The 20,669-nt window shown below is 43.7% G+C and overlaps 2 protein-coding genes across 2 annotated transcripts in view; both read right to left on the reverse strand.

The window, feature by feature from the left end:
• arb2a (ARB2 cotranscriptional regulator A) overlaps positions 1 to 9,185 on the reverse strand; it is a gene marked incomplete at its 3' end in the record, with an annotated part of 49,857 nt that extends 40,672 nt beyond the window's left edge. The window contains exons 1-3 of the mRNA XM_080737889.1: positions 9,078 to 9,185; positions 6,720 to 6,867; positions 2,039 to 2,140 (exon numbers count right to left, since the gene is read on the reverse strand). Coding sequence (XP_080594015.1) covers positions 2,039 to 2,140; positions 6,720 to 6,831 — 214 coding nt within the window. The 5' untranslated portion in view covers positions 6,832 to 6,867; positions 9,078 to 9,185. The remainder of the gene's footprint in view (positions 1 to 2,038; positions 2,141 to 6,719; positions 6,868 to 9,077) is intronic.
• Positions 9,186 to 19,136: 9,951 nt separating this feature from the next.
• The window catches only part of kiaa0825 (KIAA0825 ortholog), a gene marked incomplete at both ends in the record, with an annotated part of 289,583 nt that continues 288,050 nt past the window's right edge, over positions 19,137 to 20,669 (reverse strand). The window contains 1 exon segment of the mRNA XM_080738825.1: positions 19,137 to 19,284. Coding sequence (XP_080594951.1) covers positions 19,137 to 19,284 — 148 coding nt within the window.

Raw genomic sequence — 20,669 nt, forward strand, 5'->3', positions numbered from 1 at the left:
CCAAGAACACACACGCCCCCGCCATTTCAACCCCTCTACCTCCCTCCCTCTCTCTCTCTCTCTCCGTCTCCACCTGGCTTGACTAAAAGTGAAGCCAGGAGAATTCTAAAGAGACTTCTGCCATCATCTGGACCCGGACCGCCTTGTTCAGGGAGGGGAGGAGGGGGGAGCTAGGGGGGGGGGGGGGGGACACACACTGCCGGGCTCCCTCCCCCCTCCTCCCCGCTGTCGCCTGCAACGAGACAAAACACCTCGGACAGCCCGCCCAGGTGACTCCCCCTCCCCAACTCCCTCCCAGAGACAGTTTTAGGTCATTAATCCAGAGAACAACGGTGTGACTTCTTTCTGCTCCCGAACAGAAACTGTAATTAGAAAACAAAACCTGTGCAGTGCGGTGCTGGGGAGAAAGCGGGCAACGGCAGCTGTGCCAAGCAGGGGCCATGGGTGGGTGGGTATGGGATGGCGCTGGGTGTTTTTGACAGCTTTAAAGGCATAGTTCACTCTGAAAATGACTTTTTTTTTCTCACCACATGTAATGCGGCAGTGGCTCAGGGGGTAGATTTGCCGTCTTAGAACACGGAGGGTTCCCAGTTCGATCCCGGCTCCCCCAGAGTTAGTGTTGAATAGTCCTTGAGCAAGACTCTGAACCCCTGGTTGCTCCTGGTGAGCAGGTTGGTGCCTCGCATGGTTTCCTCTGCCATCGGTGTATGAATGAATGGGTGAATATAATGAATGAATGGGTGTATGAATGGGTGAATGAATGGGTGAATGAATGGGTGTATGAATGAATGGGTGAATATAATGCACAATCTCTGTAAAGTGCCTTGGATAAAGGCGCTATATACAGTAAATGCAACATTATTTATCACATGGAGACTTGAATGCATGGATACATTTTATAGTTTTTGTCTTGTTCCTAAGCCAATAATTTGAGGAGACTCTTTGTGTCTCCATAGGGAACAAAGCAGGCTCTTTGTGTTTCCATCGGGTGAGTAATCAATAGAAAAAAAGTATTTTGGGGGGTAAACTATCCATTTAAAAGGAGAATTCCGGCCGGCCTAGAAGGTTTTTTTTTTAGTTTAGCTCCTGGAAGGAGCAACATCTGGCTTTGTCCGGTTGTCAGGTTCTTTGTCCGGTTTACTTACTGTTTGTATAGACGTACTGTTTTTTTGTTTATTCTTTCTTTTTTACTGACTATATCTACTGCTTAGTACTGCGTTCTATTCGTCTGTCATTCAATGTTATATGAGTTACTTAAATGGTTTCCTGTGGAAATAAGCTTAGTCTTTTCTAGGATCTCCTTTTAGTAGACCTTGTACTAGTGAACTGTACCGTCCAGAAACTGTACCTTTTCCTATGCAAACTTCTAACAAAGTCTTCAATCAATCAATCAATCAAACCCAAAGAATGTCCGGGCCCAAAAGTAAACTGAAGCATGGCCTACATCTGGCCTAGATATGGCCTACATCTGGCCTAGATATGGCCTACATCTGGCCTAGATATGGCCTACATCTGGCCTAGATATGGCCTACATCTTGGCACAAACGGCTCAAAGTTGTCGTAAGCCCAGAGTCCCATTGGCCAAGCGTTGCAGGACTTGCAGTGATTGATTGGCTAGCGGGACGCGGCTTAACTCCCCGCTATATAGCGCCGCTCACTTCACACTTCACACTAGGTGTGACTGGATTCATTCTCTGGACTAATGTGACCCTTTTTGATTTCTGTCAGGTCGTGTTCCCACTGCATTATTGACTGACATGATGTGATCCCTCAAATAACAAGAAGTCCCCTTTTTCCCCAGTAAACTCCCAAGGAAACTTGTGGACAGACCAGAACCTCCACACACAGGAACAGATCCTGCACCTTCACTCTTATGAATAACTAACTACAGCAGCCACGTGACCTGTCACTGCATGTCCTCAAGGCAACACCTGTCAATGATAATCTGATAAAGTCTGTCACACACACCCACAGCCATGATGACCAGTGTATAATACTGTATTTAAATAAGAATGGATGTCCATTGTGTTGCACTTACGTTCGTTAAAAGCGTACTCGAACTCCTCCAGCGTCTTGGGAAAACTGAGAGGAGGTTCGTCTTTCTTCATCAGCTCGTCCAGGTCGATTCTCGACAGCAGATCTGAGAACAAGAGGTGAGTGGAGGGGAGTGAGTGATAGGCCATGGCACGCACACACACGCACACACACGCGCACACACGCGCACACACGCGCACAGAGCGCCGGCACTGCTGCTTATGCTTGCACGCCGTGTTGCAGCCTGTGGCTTTAACGTCTGCATTTCTATCCTGGAAATACTGAAGGTATACTGCTGTATAACTTCAAGGTTGTTTTAAAGTAACATTTACTTTCACGGCGTCTCTCCGTTTCACCACGAAGCAACGGTATTGACCGGCGGAAGCCGAGGTGGAAGGACATTATGATATTAACCCGTTGAGACTTGAGACCCGATTCAGAAAATCTATATTTTTTTTCTCGAAAAAAACATATGTTGTTGCTATCAGTGGTGCTCAGACTTTTTCATGTCAAGGACCACCCAAAATGGTATGTATCCCCCCCCATCTCAAAATATTTTGTTCCAGGGACCCCCCAGAAGCAAACTTTTTCGCTAAATGTGCTCAAATGTTCACGATTGTTCAAAAACATCAGAGTATAAAGTATAAAACAGTGGTTAAAATGATTGAAATGCTGTATTAACTACTTCTGCTTGAGAACCACTTGCCAACTAATATACAGCATATGTGGCTGCCATAATGTATTGTAATATTGGTTATATTTCGGTTCTTTATTGTTCTATAATGTATTTGCCCTGAGCTTGGGTTGCCCTAGTACTTGGGGTACCGGAAGTGCCAATCTGGTCATTCAAGCCGGAACGCTTTATATGGTGTGGTTTCATGGAGAGACATACGTAAGTGTGTTACGCTCACTTATTCTAAATGTGAATATTTACGTTACTATCATGTGTCTACTGTTCTCTATTATGTTGATCGTTATATTGACTTTTATCAGTGAACTCCACCGCTATGCATATAAAAATCACACCCGTGTGAACTGAGCGGTGGTCGGGGTGTGTGTGTGTGTGTGTGTGTGTGTGTGTGTGTGTGTGTGTGTGTGTGTGTGTGTGTGTGTGTGTGTGTGTGTCTCTGGCCTGAACAACAGCGCCCCTCCCTTAACATGTGTGGTCAGAAAAGGTACTGCAGGCTCTGCAGGCTACATACAGACACGGACACACACACACACGCACACACGCACGCATACACACACGGCCACGTATAGGAGACGGTGTAACCACCGCTCAAAAAGACAAGACCAGAGATTGTGTGTGTGTGTGTGTGTGTGTGTGTGTGTGTGTGTGTGTGTGTGTGTGTGTGTGTGTGTGTGTGTGACCCAACCAGTCAGTTACCTTATCTGTTACTGTTCACAGCACTTTGGAACAACGCTGAACTTTGAGCTGATGTTTAGGATCAGACGTCCTACGCATGCCGTACTGTACTTTTCCACCCAATCCTTTACGCATGTAATCGTGTGATATGACAATAAATGTCATTCCGTATGGTGTTTAATTATCTACTGTTAGCACGGTCGGCAGAGAATGTCACAATACATTTTCACCATCAGTACTTTGGATTAGATTAGATGTCCCTTTGTTATCCACAAGGGAAAATCGTTTTTTCTCAGGTGAAATGTGTACATTCAAGACGAGACAATAAATAAATATACACCACGACCATAAAGACAAGTACTTCAATTCTATAAAAAAGGCCCATTTTCTGAATTTAACTCAATAAAACCGGGAAAGCATCCGTGTCATTTTAGATTATAGTGTTGCTAATTGCTATTCAAAAATAGCAGATCTACAAGCTTGCATGTAAGCTTGTACGTCAGCTATTTTTGGAAAGAAAAAAAAAAGAAAACTACTGATTTAGAAGGCATTTGAAGAATCTTCCTCAGATCTTATTAAAAGAAAGAAATGTCCTCTCCACACTCGTGGAACCTTGTCTGAATGTCTCACCTTTGAAATGTATTTATTGCGGCCGTAGGTCACATTTAGTATGAAAACCTGATCTCTGATCTCATCAATATTAACCCCCATACCTGGGAATTCAGTCTCATGTGGTCTATGACATCAGACATCTATGATGTCAGATGTCAGTCAACTCCATATTTGGGAAAATATGGCCACGTTTACAGGTACTTCATTTGACAGGAATAATACAAAAAACAATGTATCAAGTTATAAAAACAAACAAATAATAACATTAATTATTATTAGGGTGGTGTCCCAACAGGGTAACATATTATAGTCCTAGGGAAACTTTATAGACTTCTAGGGTAACTTTTCCACTGCCATTAGAAATGGCAGTGATATGGAATCAATAGGGAATCAATGGGAGTGGGAATCAATAGGGAATCAATGGGAGTGGGAATCAATAGGGAATCAATGGGAGTGGGAATCAATAGGGAATCAGTAGGGAATCAATGGGAGTGGGAATTAGTAGGGAATCAATGGGAGTGGGAATCAGTAGGGAATCAATGGGAGTGGGAATCAGTGGGGAATCAATGGGAGTGGGAATCAGTGGGGAATCAATGGGAGTAGGAATCAGTAGGGAATCAATGGGAGTGGGAATCAGTAGGGAATCAATGGGAGTGGGAATCAGTAGGGAATCAATGGGAGTGGGAATCAGTAGGGAATCAATGGGAGTGGGAATCAGTAGGGAATCAATGGGAGTGGGAATCAGTGGGGAATCAATGGGAGTGGGAATCAGTAGGGAATCAATGGGAGTGGGAATCAGTAGGGAATCAATGGGAGTGGGAATCAGTGGGGAATCAATGGGAGTGGGAATCAGTAGGGAATCAATGGGAGTGGGAATCAGTGGGGAATCAATGGGAGTAGGAATCAGTAGGGAATCAATGGGAGTGGGAATCAGTAGGGAATCAATGGGAGTGGGAATCAGTAGGGAATCAATGGGAGTGGGAATCAGTAGGGAATCAATGGGAGTGGGAATCAGTAGGGAATCAATGGGAGTGGGAATCAGTAGGGAATCAATGGGAGTGGGAATCAGTGGGGAATCAATGGGAGTGGGAATCAGTAGGGAATCAATGGGAGTGGGAATCAGTAGGGAATCAATGGGAGTGGGAATCAGTAGGGAATCAATGGGAGTTGGAATCAGTAGGGAATCAATGGGAGTGGGAATCAGTAGGGAATCAATGGGAGTAGGAATCAGTAGGGAATCAATGGGAGTGGGAATCAGTAGGGAATCAATGGGAGAGGGAATCAGTAGGGAATCAATGGGAGTGGGAATCAGTAGGGAATCAATGGGAGTGGGAATCAGTGGGGAATCAATGGGAGTAGGAATCAGTAGGGAATCAATGGGAGTGGGAATCAGTAGGGAATCAATGGGAGTGGGAATCAGTGGGGAATCAATGGGAGTGGGAATCAGTAGGGAATCAATGGGAGTGGGAATCAGTGGGGAATCAATGGGAGTGGGAATCAGTAGGGAATCAATGGGAGTGGGAATCAGTAGGGAATCAATGGGAGTGGGAATCAGTGGGGAATCAATGGGAGTGGGAATCAGTAGGGAATCAATGGGAGTGGGAATCAGTAGGGAATCAATGGGAGTGGGAATCAGTAGGGAATCAATGGGAGTGGGAATCAGTAGGGAATCAATGGGAGTGGGAATCAGTAGGGAATCAATGGGAGTGGGAATCAGTGGGGAATCAATGGGAGTAGGAATCAGTAGGGAATCAATGGGAGTGGGAATCAGTAGGGAATCAATGGGAGTGGGAATCAGTGGGGAATCAATGGGAGTAGGAATCAGTAGGGAATCAATGGGAGTGGGAATCAGTAGGGAATCAATGGGAGTGGGAATCAGTAGGGAATCAATGGGAGTGGGAATCAGTAGGGAATCAATGGGAGTGGGAATCAGTAGGGAATCAATGGGAGTGGGAATCAGTAGGGAATCAATGGGAGTGGGAATCAGTAGGGAATCAATGGGAGTGGGAATCAGTAGGGAATCAATGGGAGTAGGAATCAGTAGGGAATCAATGGGAGTGGGAATCAGTAGGGAATCAATGGGAGTGGGAATCAGTGAGGAATCAATGGGAGTAGGAATCAGTAGGGAATCAATGGGAGTGGGAATCAGTAGGGAATCAATGGGAGTGGGAATCAGTAGGGAATCAATGGGAGTGGGAATCAATAGGGAATCAATGGGAGTGGGAATCAATAGGGAATCAATTGGGGGAGCTTCACATGACAGTTAGCTTATTGTAGAATAGTCAGCAACCGTCAGCAACCACACTTGCAATTTCAAATGGCATCTTTCTAGTTATTATATAGCCTATTGAATATATACATCTTTCTAATTATTATATAGCCTATTGAATATATACATCTTTCTAGTTATTATATAGCCTACTGAATATATACTCGTAGATAATCACGGGTTGCAGGTCGGTCTGTGGATCTGATTATTGACGGGCAGGTTGTCAAAACTGGACCCGTGCAGCACTCTGACTTGTTGTTGTAAAACAGGATACCAGTGGAAGAGGGTGTCCAATAAAAAAATATTTGTTTTTATAACTTGATTCGTTAATTTTGTATTGTCCCTATCAAATAAACATGCATTAAATACATAGAATAAATAACAATAATAATAATTATTGAGACCAATATTGGAATGTAATTTGGGAGCCCTACTCACCTTTGAGTGCAGTGGTTTTCTCTCTGTCGTCCTGGCCGGCCACCTGGGCCATGGTGATGATGATGATGTACAGACCTCGTATCACAGCAGAGGAGGGAGGAAGTGTTATCATGGGTCTTCAGCTCACACAGATCCACGAGGCGCTACCCTGTTGGCAAGGTGGGAATACAAAAATATTGTTACGATAAAGTAGTGCACACAATACTGGTTTACTAGTAGCACTCTCTGAAGCTTGTTGGACTTGTTGGACGTGTTCGTTTATTTCACTTACAAGAAGTTTTAAAATAGTTTACAAAGATTTGAAAAATGTGAAGGAGACGCCTAAAAACCCTCCAGGGGCTTGAGAAGTGGCATTCTCCAAAAATATTTTACATTCAAAAGATTCCATTACATCAAAGTAGAATATATGTATCCTTTACAAATGAAACAATAGACATGTCATACAGATGAAAACATTGAGTAAAAAGAAGAAAAGAAATGAAACAAAATCATTTCACAACAATAAACAGTCAAAGACACACAGAAAATTAACCTCTAAGGAAAATAATGAATAGATGAATAGATTAGATGAAAGTGATCAATATCTCCCCTGGCCAAGTGTCCATTCCCTCGACTTGATAAATAATTATCATCTAGAAGCGACTACTGTAGATCTAATACAAGGTAACCAACATGGAGCAAATTGGAGCATGGACCAGCCACAAATTGCAACTCTAGAAACTCACCAACATTGCATCTGAACGAAAAGTTAGAATTATCCGCCTTCTATCTGCAAACTGTCTGTTTGATAAAAACACACCGTAGACATGTTATGAGCTACTTTCTGTGAAGAAATTGCATGCAGGTGATTAGTCGGAGTTTGGAAGCGCTCGTGGGGAATCACTCAAGGTCCTGTGTACCACATGATTCTAAATTTTACATAACTAGCCGTTACCCGTTCAAAGATATGAGCTCCAAAATGATGTGCAGTGTGTGGGTTATGGGATGTGCACTGTGCATACAGTATATGAGGGATGGAAAGTAACTTTAACTGGTGCTTGCATGATAATATGTAGGAGCATCAATGTAAGAAATACCCGTTTCGTTTAATGGCTACCCCCCCCCCCCAGCCCGCCCGCCCACCCGCCTGCGCACACACCCGCCTACCTGCACACACACACACACACACACACACACACACACACACACACACACACACACACACACACAGAGAGGAAGTAGCGGGATTATTGAAAACGAGCGCTTCCAAACTCCAACACTTAGAAAAATAATCACCTGCACGGATGTTTTTGACAGAAAGTAGCTACATTTTTAGTCGACAGTGGATTTGTATCTGTCAAACAACACTTTGCAGATAGAAAGTGGATAATTCAAGCTTTTTGTACAGCTGCAATGTTGGTGAATTTAACTTGGTTTAATACAAGCAGACAGCACTTTTCTGTTTGGATGCATGAGCTGCCAAAGGTTGGTGTTGCAACAACAGTTTCAACATATTTAGGCTAAAAATAAAATCTAAAACTAGAGTTGCACTTCGCGGCTGAGCATGGACAAGCTTATTGCAGCTGAAAGTAGTTGGCACAACTTGGCAGACATTAAACCAAAAGGTAAACAGTCCTGTAAAGCTTAATCTTTTCTAGTGTTTCTCAAACTTTCCAATATCAAGCCTTAACTCTGACACTGTACAAATGGAAGCAAATGAACCCTGGTGGGTTCATTTGGTTCCATTTGTATGGTTCCATTGAGTTACAGACTTGTATGGGTCATTTTAGACCCCCACAAAGGAACCCAGAGTCCCTGGAATCTACTTTGAGAAAAACTATTCAGTTAAACAAACTCATGTTGCCTCCAAATAAGACCTCTTGCATTGAGTGAAACAAACGGACAACCACCTTGTTTTGCTACAGTAAAACATTAATGTACAACACCTATAAGAGTCAATAGGAGGTAAAATAGGAGATAAAGCCTCCAAACAACATCTTATTGAGTTTTCATGGACCGTTGTGGATCATAACAAGATACAACCAAACGCGCCATAATAATGTAAACACAAACACGTGTGGCAGTTCGAAAGCTGCTTGAAAGGGCATTTTTCGAACGGTTGTCACCACAAAACTATAAACTAAAGAAGAGAAATCAGAAATCAAAGGCACAGAAGGTATGTTTTTCACTTTCTTTTTACAAAACTCTGGCGCGTGTGTGTGTGTGTGTGTGTGTGTGTGTGTAGTCAGTGCACTGTGCAGTTAACAGTGTTTACAGAGGTGATAATTAAGACTGTGTGCTTCTTCAGTCTCACCAAACATAAGAGCGAGAAAAAGCACGTGTTTTGTTAAAGATCCGTGCGTTTTGCGTTGGACTCACGTTTAGTGTCGCTACCAACGTGCAAGAGACTGGATCAGATACACACACATACACACACACACTTCTCTCTCTCTCTCTCTCTCTCTCTCTGCTTCCTTGAAGTGCAGCATGCAAACAGGAAGAGTAGCGCGCCAAGCTTCCGGGTTACCGGGGCAACGGGCTGCAAGGGGAGGGGCTCTTAAAGAGACAGGAGTAGACTGAGAGTATAGCCTTTCTTCAGCTCAAAGGATGGATGGATGGAGAGGTGGAAAAAGTACTCACTCACATATTTTACTTAAAGGAGCTATAGTCAACCTTTTTCTTGAAAAACGGATGCTACAATAAACATTATGTTTCGAAAATATTTTATAAAGAAAATTAAGCTTCATATGTGTTTCTTTCCAAAAATGACCACAAAAAGCGTAAAATAATGATAAAATATTAAATCATTTTGGCCGTTGTCAGGCTGACTTTGTTTACATCCCTCTCCTATTCTTTTATATGGATTCCATATAAAAGAATAGAAGAGGGATGTAAACAAAGTCAGCCTGACAACGGCCAAAATGAAAAAGTTGACTAGTCTATATTAAGTATGCAGAGTGAAAGGTCAAGTTAATTAAATATTGACGGTTTAAGTACCTCTGTGAAGTTGGCACCCCATATGTTGAAAACATCTATTAAAATTGTGTAATTATTTAGTGCTGAATTTGTGCTGAATTGTGCCGTAAATTTTATCATTTGTGCTGGTATCATTTTTGAGATATTCTACATAACACCACTGTTCTGCTCCTATGTTCTACCATTAAGCACTGCTGCTCTCCATCGCCCTCTGCAGGCCACACCATTGGAATGCTGATAAATCTGCTAATTCATAACCATATAAATATTTATATATAAATATAAACACAATTGATGATTTCAACGGCACAAATTAGAGCACATGCAGCACTAAAGAATGAGACCCTTTTTTCCCGATTTGGAGCCAAAAACTTGGGGGTGCAAGGCTCAGCAAAACTATAACTTGAAATATCTCACCCTTTTTATATATGTTTTCAACATATGGGGTGCCAACTTCACGGAGGTGGTTTAAGTGGTTAAATATCGGAAATTGACATGAGTCCGAAATATACTGAGGATAATGCTGTCAAACAATGAAATGGAATGGAATCTATGAAATGGCCGTTGGGGTCCCTGCTTCATCTCTCTCTCAACTAAGGGGTCCTTGGCCTGAAGACATTGAAGACCCCTGCTGCATAGCAATGTGTAGAAGAATATAGAGCTAACATAATATTTTACCTTGTATTTATGCTATATATTAAGTCATTTTGGAGCCTGGAACCTGATCCAGAACAACATTCTGGGGCTCCCTGGACCCTTTTCACAACCACTGGTAAATAGTTCAGAGGTTTTCAAACTTTTTTGACTCGGGGCACCCCTCTAAAAAACCTTTTCATCCACGGCACCCATGAATTACACTGTACATTTTTTACAATCTTAGATTATTGCGACCGTCAGGGAGCAGTTTACTATGAAAACCTCCACCGGCCGTCCGTCCGTCCGTCCGTCCGTCCGTCGGTCACACGTCACACGTCACACCTTTGCCCTGCTCATATCTCCGCATCGGTATGACATCACACCACATGTGTACACAAACCTTTGTGTACGTTGCTGTGGCAACAGTCTGTTGTTGCTGGTCTGTTAGTGTACGTTAGCAACCACCTTAGCAACCATGGTTTTACCCTAGCAACCAACTGTTTACCCTAGCAACCAACTGTTTACCATAGCAACCATGTTTTTTTACCCTAGCAACCAACTGTTTACCATAGCAACCAGATACGCAGAGCAGGGATCTCCATATATGGGCATAAACAGGTGACATCACACTGATGTCAGTTACTCAGAGCAGGGATTTCTCCATAATATATGGGCATAAAAGGGATTCTGTTAGGGATCTCCATATATGGGCATAAAAGGGATTCTGTTAGGGATCTCCATATATGGGCATACAAGTGATTCTGTTAGGGATCTCCATATATGGGCATAAAAGGGATTCTGTTAGGGATCTCCATATATGGGCATAAAAGGGATTCTGTTAGGGATCTCCATATATGGGCATAAAAGGGATTCTGTTAGGGATCTCCATATATGGGCATAAAAGGGATTCTGTTAGGGATCTCCATATATGGGCATAAAAGGGATTCTGTTAGCTGTTAGTGATCTCCATATATGGGCATAAAAGGGATGCTGTTAGGGATCTCCATATATGGGCATAAAAGGGATTCTGTTAGGGATCTCCATATATGGGCATGAAAGGGATTCTGTTAGGGATCTCCATATATGGGCATAAAAGGGATTGTATCCCAGATGATGCCCTGTTAGGAGATCCACACTAACAGAATCCATATATGGTCCTACCGACAGCTGCTATAAGCCAACCCTGGCGATAAGGTCTGAGTCGAAGAAATGCTTCTTTCCTGGCAAGAATTGCCCCTTTATACTGTAGGGCTCGTTTGTGTATTGTATGACATCACGCCACATCATCGGCTGAGGACTGTGTGATGTCATCATATCTCCATATATGGAGACATAAGTTGCTCATGCCCAAATATGGGCTGGTGAGGTCAGACTTAGTGTGATGCGTAGGTTATCTCCATATATGGAGATTCAACTTCAATGAGTAACCATGGCAAACTGTCAACTGCCCGTATGTCTTGATAATTGGTAAAACAAACTTTTGGCCTATTTGTGGAGATAAGCGACCAACGGTCGCTTATCTCCCGATTAGGGAGTCTTACTGGTTATAAGCAACGTGAATATGCACATCTTTCCACCTGAGATACGGGGAAATATACTTGACGTTTAACCACTTGAACCCCAGCATCCCTGTTCTGGGGAGGAAGGTTCACGAAAAATAGCCGATCTACAAGCTCACAACGCGTCACAATGCGGCGTTGTGAGCTTGTAGATCGTTAGATCTGCTATTTTTCGTGAAGAGAGTTGGTTAGTTGGAAAAAGAACTCATCGAGTACAGTGCAAATTGATGAATTGATGTATTCTAAATATCAGATTATTATTCTGAGGCACCCCTGGACTGACATCACATCACAGCACCCTCGGGTGCCACGGCACCCACTTTGGGAAACCCTGAAATAGTTAATAAAAGGGATGTGTCTTTTCTTCTGCCATATATTTATGCAGCACAATCACGCTCGGTGAATAGTTACATGAATGAAAACCGTTCGTGATGCCACAAGGGTTTTTGCCGTCGACGACAATGCAGAATTATGTATGTTATCAATTAAAATGGAAATCTGCGAATCACACAATGCCTGCCAGAACCAAAGGCATGGTTGATGTTTACCCCCAAATTTGTCAGCGACCGCGGAGCCCCGGGAGCCACGGAGCGTTTATGTACACACTTTGATGATCCCAGGATGAATGCGAGCATAATAGAAAAATTCAAATGGTTCTTTGTGATGGATGATCCTTTGTAACGATGTCTCCTTGTGAATTAGACTGTCAACTGCTCTGGAGGATTGGAGCTATCACCTGTTTACAATGGAAGTACAAATGGCACCCGCACAGGTACTTATTGAGGAGGGGGCATGGAGGGAGGGAGGGGGAGTGTGTGTGTGTGTGTGTGTGTGTGTGTGTGTGTGTGTGTGTGTGTGTGTGTGTGTGTGTGTGTGTGTGTGTGTGTGTGTGCGTGTGTGTGTGTACACACGCATGCGTGTGTTAAAGAGGACAGCACGTTGGATAAAGTGTGCATGAATATGGAGTTAACATTACTCTAATAGACCACCGGGTGTGGTTATAATGTGCATATTTGCCTTCAATGTGTATTTTTGGTTACTTCCTGAAAGCTGAAAGCTTCTGAGTCAAGAGGCCCAACTGAAAAACACTGATTTAATGACATCATAAAATCATCCCCTCCCCTTTTACCATACACACCCAACACTGTTGGTGTGGCTAACTTCAGCTGGGTCACCACCACCCACCTGACAACCAGGCATACGTAATGAACTGGTGGGTGTGGTCACATAAAAACATAATTTTAACACTCTCTGAACACCTTTTTGGAAAAATTATCTTCCTCCTAGTATAATCACTAGTAAGACGCCAAAGGGCGAAAAGCAATAGACTGTACATGTCAGTCTAACCAGTGTGGCTGGTTCTACAGTCAGGGATCTCCATATATGGGCTTAAAAGGGGTTAGTGTGGTTCCCCTGACATCATCATACAGTGATGTCGAGCGTGATGTCAGAGTGTGACAGTCAATCAACAATATCTTGTGAAATAAAATGTTGTCAACCAATCATCAAGGACGATGATACACGAAAGAAGAAGAAGACAAGCCGTACCCAAACAGATATGGCCTACCTAGATCAAACAGGGCTCACCAAACTTCCGTTTCTGTGACGCACGCGGAAGCTCGCTCTCCCGGCGAATGAGGTATCTAGGTTTTTAGATTCTATAAAATATAGTATTATAGATATTACCAGTAAGACTCCCTAATCGGGAGATAAGCGACCGTCAGGTCACATGTATACACAAATAGGTCCAGATGGTGGCGCTAAATGGGACAGATCCATGTTGATGGCAGGACTGTAGACATAATGTGAACCACTTTGCGTGATTTTAGGGCAAAATCTGTAGGAGCAGTGTCCAAAAATGTGTTTTGCAAAAATCGGCCTGATGGTGGCGCTAAATGGGACAGATCCATGTTGATTACATGACTGTAGACATACTGTGTACCGCATTGCGTGATATTAGGGCAAAATCTGTAGGAGCAGTGTCCAAAAATGTGTTTTGCAAGAATCGGCCTCATGGTGGCGCTAGAAGAGGGCCATGAGATAAATGAGAGGTGGAGGTTGTGGTTTGGCAGCCAAGGAGTGTGTGTGCAAAGTTTGGCATGGATAGGGGCAACGGTGGCAGAGATATGAGTAGGGCAAAAGTGTGACGTACGTGACTTGACAGCCGATGGAGGTTTTGATAGTAACTGCGACCTGACGGTCGCAATTATAGTATTTCTATATAGAGTATTTCTACATTGCAGTATTGATACGTTTATCTTTAAGTAAATAATTTGAGTACACCACATTTTCAGTGTCGGCAATCGTGTTTGGGCATTCGCATTCATGCCTGCTTTGGAAACTAAGAGAAAGTGTTTTGTGTGCGTGTGAGAGAGACAGACATTTATCTTACAAGAACAGACAGACCAACCACAGATTATATTCTAGTTTATATAATATTTATTTTCCCCCCCCAAAAATAAAAACGCCATAATAAAGGTGTTATTTTTGTTGTTATGCTAAGTATGTTTACAAAGACCAGCACTGCCTCCCGATTCAGCATCACTGGGAGAATTCATCCACTGGAACATTTTGTTGTCTTTTGTATTCTCTAAATGCTCCTGTGTGTGTGTGTGTGTGTGTGTGTGTGTGTGTGTGTGTGTGTGTGTGTGTGTGTGTGTGTGTGTGTGTGTGTGTGTGTGTGTGTGTGTGTGTGTGTGCGTGTGTGCGTGCGTGCGTGCGTGCGTGCGTGTCTGTGGTGATCATAATCTGGTTACATTTGCATTAAAAAACACATTTTCTTTCCTGATTAAATAAAGAACATCCCTCTATGGAACGCATGGGAAATGTTTCGCCAGGCATCCTCGACGGTAGTACAGTACGCCGTTGTGTGAGCTGAATTTAGGTGCTGCTTGATGAAAATAGCATCGGCTGTGATGCTCAAACTTTTTAATTTCGGGCAGAAACATCCTGCAGTATATATATATCGTCGTTGTCGGGTGGAAACCAAGTTTCTCCAAGTTTCACATTTTGTACATTCTTTTGCAAAGTAAAGCCCACAAGCACACGAGGCGTTTGTGCTTGTAGATCGGCTGTTTTCACTAGTTTAAATTATTTTTAAAATGATAAATGCAAAACGAACGGTTTTGGACATACAAGGTTTTCATCCGACAACGACGATATCCATGTTGAAACGTTTTACGTTTCTTTGTAAATTAATGCCCTTGTTCACAGGGGCGTCACACCAAATTCTGGGCCCTGGGTACAAGGATTCACTACGGGCCCCCCATGAATGTTAACTATTGAAAAATAGCAGATATACAAGCTTGTATATCTGCTATTTTTGAGAAATCGTGAAAATGTGTGCAAGAAACCTATGTCAAGGACCCCCAAGATGATATGTATTCGGCCACGGACCCCGATCTCAAAATATTTAGTTCCAGGGACCCCCAGAAGCAAAATTTGAGTTAGAAATGTTCGCTTAAAAATACATAATATTCAAAGATTTTCACACATTTTCACAACTTTTCAAAAATAGCAGATCTACAAGCTCGCAGCGCGGCACTCGGTGCCGCGCTGTGAGCTTGTATATCTGCTATTTTTCAATAGATAAAGTTACTAGGGCCCCTCCACCTTGGGCCCCAGTAACTCAGTCCCACTATCCTACCCCTTGTGACGCCCCTGCTTGTTCATCAACAAGTGTGACAGTCTTTCTTTCTTTCACCTTCATTTATTCAGGAAGCTCAATTGAGAGTCAGCTCTCTTTTCCTGTGTGACGCCCAGTGATTACAGTATCAAAACATAAATGGTAAATGGTGCATTTATATAGCGCTTTTATCCAAAGCGCTTTACAGAGATTGTGCATTACATTCACCCATTCACACACACATTCATACACCGGTGGCGGAGGAAACCATGCAAGGCACTAACCTGCTCACCGGGAGCAATTAGGGGTTCAGAGTCTTGCTCAAGGAATCTTCGACATTAACTCAGGGGGAGCCCGGATTCGAACTGGGAACCCTTCGGGAACCCTTCATGCTCTAATAACGGTTTCTCTACCCCTGAGCTATGCAATTTAAACACAAATAATTACAAGATAATAGACATATCAGAATGTACAAGTTCAGTTAGATCTCAGAGTGTTCCTCACAATCATTGGTATTGTAAAGCGATCAAGTAAAATCAAGTTCTCCAGTTTCAAAACTGATCGTAGACAGACAGCTCCACATGTGAGGGGCATAGAAACGACAGTTTGGCACTAAGAGAGAGTCTTTAAAACAAAATAATCTTGAGAACGGGTGTGGTGATGGTATGATATAGCCTATGGGCATTCCCAGATATGGGCTTAATACTGATGATACCAGGGATCTCCATATTTGGGCATAAAAAGGGACAAGGACAGAATTAATTTGCAAGTGTGGTTGCTGTGGCGCGAGTCACACTTGCAAATGAATTCCGTCTTCTTGGCCGTATGTAGAATATAAATCAGTGGTTCTCAACCTGTGGGTCGGGAGTCTCGGGACCCCGTCCCCAAATTTTTTCGGGGGATCCCCAGATGATTAACTTAATGTGCAACATTGTTTTCTCACTCAACAGTAAACAAACCAACATAAAGTTTAAGTGTCTGCACTCTGCACATTTCTAAAGTGACAATTTAAGGACTTTATAATACCTCTAAAATGACATTATCAATGATTAAACATTGGCCAAATTGGCAAATATTAGAGGCAGAAATTGTATAAATAGCCGGTCTACATGCTCAGATCTACTATTTTCACAATAGAACCATGTTATACAAAGTGTAATGCCTCAACTCTTAGTGCTCGTCAGGGTGGGGGGGGTCGGGAGCGTGTCGCTGTTACTACATGTCATCTTTTCGGCGCCCGACTCTAACCCTCACCCTAACCTCCGTGGAGTGAGTCGCTAAGCCTCCGGTCAAAATCATGGTTCGTTCGAAAGAGCGCGATTTTCCCCGGGGGTGTCCAGTTAAAATATGATTATTTTGGGGGTCGCGGCCTGAAAAGGTTGAGAACCACTGATATAAATCACGGACACTTGATGACATGACTGAAGAAAAACATGGAATCGAGTTGAATGTAAATCTTTTTATTTTCACGTTTTCATTTCTATACATTCCACACGGATTAGGCTACTAAATACAGACTGTTAGGTATTTTGTTGTGGTTTATATCATCTTTTTATCAATTCATATTGATGACCAACTGACCACCTGACCCTTAGGCACAGCTTGTGACTGTGCCATGCTTTAATGTCATGTACCATACCCACAAGGTCTCTGTCTGGTAGAAATGAGGCCTTATCTACTGCCATGGAGCCTGTACTTAAAACAATGAGAATTGTTTTGGTTTATAAGGCTCAGCCTGGGACATCTGGTGTCATCCAGACACCAGCAAGGACATCTCTCCCCCCCAGGAACCTATGAACTCTTTGTCTTGTCATTTGTGGAAACATCCTATGAACTGTTGAAACGTCATCCATTGACTGACCAAATGACCATAATTATACTCACGTCAAAACATAATTTGTCAGAGAGCGCACGAACCATTGAACCATTATTTCTGTAACTGTACCTGTCTTGAATTCTCTCTCTCCATAGTAAACATTCACACACACACACACACACACACACACACACACACACACACACACACACACACACACACACACACACACACACACACACACACACACACACACACACACACACACACACACACACACACACACACGCACGCACGCACACACACACACACACACACACACACACACACACACACTTGCTTGTCCCTGGCAAACAAATCCAGGCACTCCACGTCCCAGAACTAGTTGCTGGAGATGAAATGCTACTGATACAGCGATCTAGGAAGCGCGTGTGTGTGCGACTGTGCGTGCGTGTGCGTGCGTGTGTGTGCGTGCGTGTGTGCGTGTGTGCGTGTGTGTGTGGATATTTGGAATGTAGGGAGACGGAGACATACTACTTCACTGTCGTCTACTCTTTCCTGTTTAACGATTTCTTGTCATTTCCTTCTGTCTGAGTTGTCTTAGTCCCCCCCCCCCCCCCCCACACACACACACGCACAGTTAATGCATAATCATTAAAACTCACAGCACACACACACACAACACACAGTCACACAGACCAACACCCTCAGACACATTCATACGTACGTATGTATGAGGATATGCACATCATTTGTGAACGCACAAATCATACTGTATGACTTTCTTTAACCACCCAGCGTCCGTATTCCAATAGCAGGAAACCATAGTGTCACAGGGACCCTCAGGGTTCCGTGAGGGGGTCCCAAAATGGACCCCATACAAAATGGACCCATACAAAATGGACCCATACACGTCTGTGACTCTGTGAGCCCCATTTTGCAGCGTCTTAAGCACCAGACTTTTTTTCTAGTGATTACTCATGCCATGGAGAGTAGAGTTCAATAACATTTTTAGTTTTTTTTGTCGCATTCCTAAGACAAAAATGTGATGACAATAAATTTACCCTCATTCGTTCCGGATGGGGACCCGTTTCGAAACGGGTCCCCATCCGGAATCAATGGGGGTAAATTTACTCAAATCAAAACATTTTGTCTTAGGAATGTGACAGAAAAACTAAAAATATTATTGAACTCTACTCTCCATGGCATGAGTAATCACTAGAAAAAAAGTCATTTTGGGGGTGAACTACTCCTTTAAAACTTAACTCAAAACTTGAAGGCGTGGCCAATGCTGTTTGGCTGTTTTGAGTGGGCAAACGGTATTGGCCACGGCTGCAGGTCTTAAGTTAAGTCATACGTGTCATAAACGAACCAAAACGGTGCTCTGTGGACCCATGTGTTCCGTGGATCTGTTTGGTCTGTGGATCATCGCTCTCTGTGGATGGATGGATCTTAGCTCTGGTCCATCGCGTCAGACAGACCCGTGGGCAAATGACTAGACCGTGATTTCTCAGCCCCTACGAGCGCTCAACTTGAGTCAAAATAAACTAAACTACTTCGCTACTCACCAAACCAAAGGTATAGTTTTGCGTTGTTGAAAGTCTATTCTCTGCGGTGGAAAACCTCTCAGCACCCCACCCACTCCGTAGAATACATTATTTTTGGCATGAAATAAAGTGCATCCAAGTAGCAAAGTATGTAGTTTAGTTTATTTTGACTCAAGTTGAGCGCTCGCAGGGGCTGAGAAATCGCGGCCTGGTCATATAGCGACGGGTCTGTCAGAGCGTCAGTGCAGCTGACGCGATGGGACCAGAGCTATGGTGGATCTATGCTGTCTGTGGATCCGTGGTCTGTGGCTGGTTGGTCAGAGGTGTGGAGGTGCTGCCTAAGTCCTGGTGGAAGTACGCTCTCTGCAGGTCCTCCACCAACACCTTCTCCTCATCTTCAAGCACTGCCCCCTCCTGCATCTCCCACCTGCAACACAGACAGACACACACAGTTTTTATTTAGGGCGCTGTTCACACAATGCTGTTTTCTAGAGCAGGGGTCTTCAACGTTTTCAGGGCAAGGACCCCTTAGTTGAGCAGAGAGATGAAGCAGGGACCCCCACAACCTTTTCATAGATTCCATATAGTGTCATGGTTTGACAGCACGATCATCAGTGTATTTTGAATTCATGTCAAGTTGTGTTTCAGATATTTAACCACTTGAACCGTCAATAATAAACTTGACCTTTCACTCTGTACTGTAGTCTGCTCTTTTTCCCCTCTACACCAAACCTCTTTACCAAAAATAGCTGATCTACAAGCTCACAACGCCTCGCAGTGCGAGGTGTTGTGAGCTTGTAGATCTGCTATTTTTGTCTAAAGTTCTACGAATTTGGACACTAGGGTTCAAGTGGTTAATATTAAAATGGACCATTTAAAGATGGCGGCCACTACTATGCTGATATATATTAACAAAACGTATTTTTGACTAAAACAACAGGATAGAAACTTATTTTATTCACAGAACAGCAGAGAATATGAAGGCGCGTGCGCGCGCATGAGTGTGTGTGTGTGTGTGTGTGTGTGTGTGTGTGTGTTCACTTCAAACTCATGCTTTCTTTTCAATCTACCCCCCCCCCCCCCCCCCCCCCCACACACACACACACACACACTGAGAGACTGTCTCCGAGCGCTGCCATCAGATTGTGCAGGGTTCAGCAGAGATATCAAGTTAAGAAAGCCCCCCAATGCCCAGAGCACAGCATCCACTGTGACACAGAACAGACGTGTGCGTGTGCGCACACACACACACACACACACACACACACACACACACACACACACACACACACACACACACACACACACACACACACACACACATACGTTGTTGGCGTGCGTGCGTGCACGGCTGTGTGTGTGTGTGTGTGTGTGTGTGTGTGTGTGTTGGTATAGATAGAAGGCAGGCAGATGCGCGCTGTGAGCCTCTCATATGGGAATGTGCTTTGGTTTTTCACTGTGTACGTGTCACACTCACAGCAGTCACTGTCAGCTCCCATACAAACCCCACTGCTTTAACGCACGCACGCACGCACGCACGCACGCACGCACGCACGCACGCACGCACGCACGCACGCACGCACAGCTTCCAAAAGAGATTCTAGAAAATATTAACACAGAAGAACCAACAGGGAATATATAGAGGAGAAGAAGGATGTCTGTCTGTCTGTCTGTCTGTCTGTCTGTCTGTCTGTCTGTCTGTCTGTCTGTCTGTCTGTCTGTCTGTCTGTCTGTCTGTCTGTCTGTTCTCTCTCCGTCTCTCTCGCTATTCCTCTGCAAACAACATTGTCTGGTCTCTCTCTCCCTCCTTTC

The sequence above is a fragment of the Nannobrachium achirus genome (assembly GCF_963921795.1).
Source record: "Nannobrachium achirus genome assembly, chromosome: 12".
NCBI lineage: Eukaryota > Metazoa > Chordata > Actinopteri > Myctophiformes > Myctophidae > Nannobrachium > Nannobrachium achirus.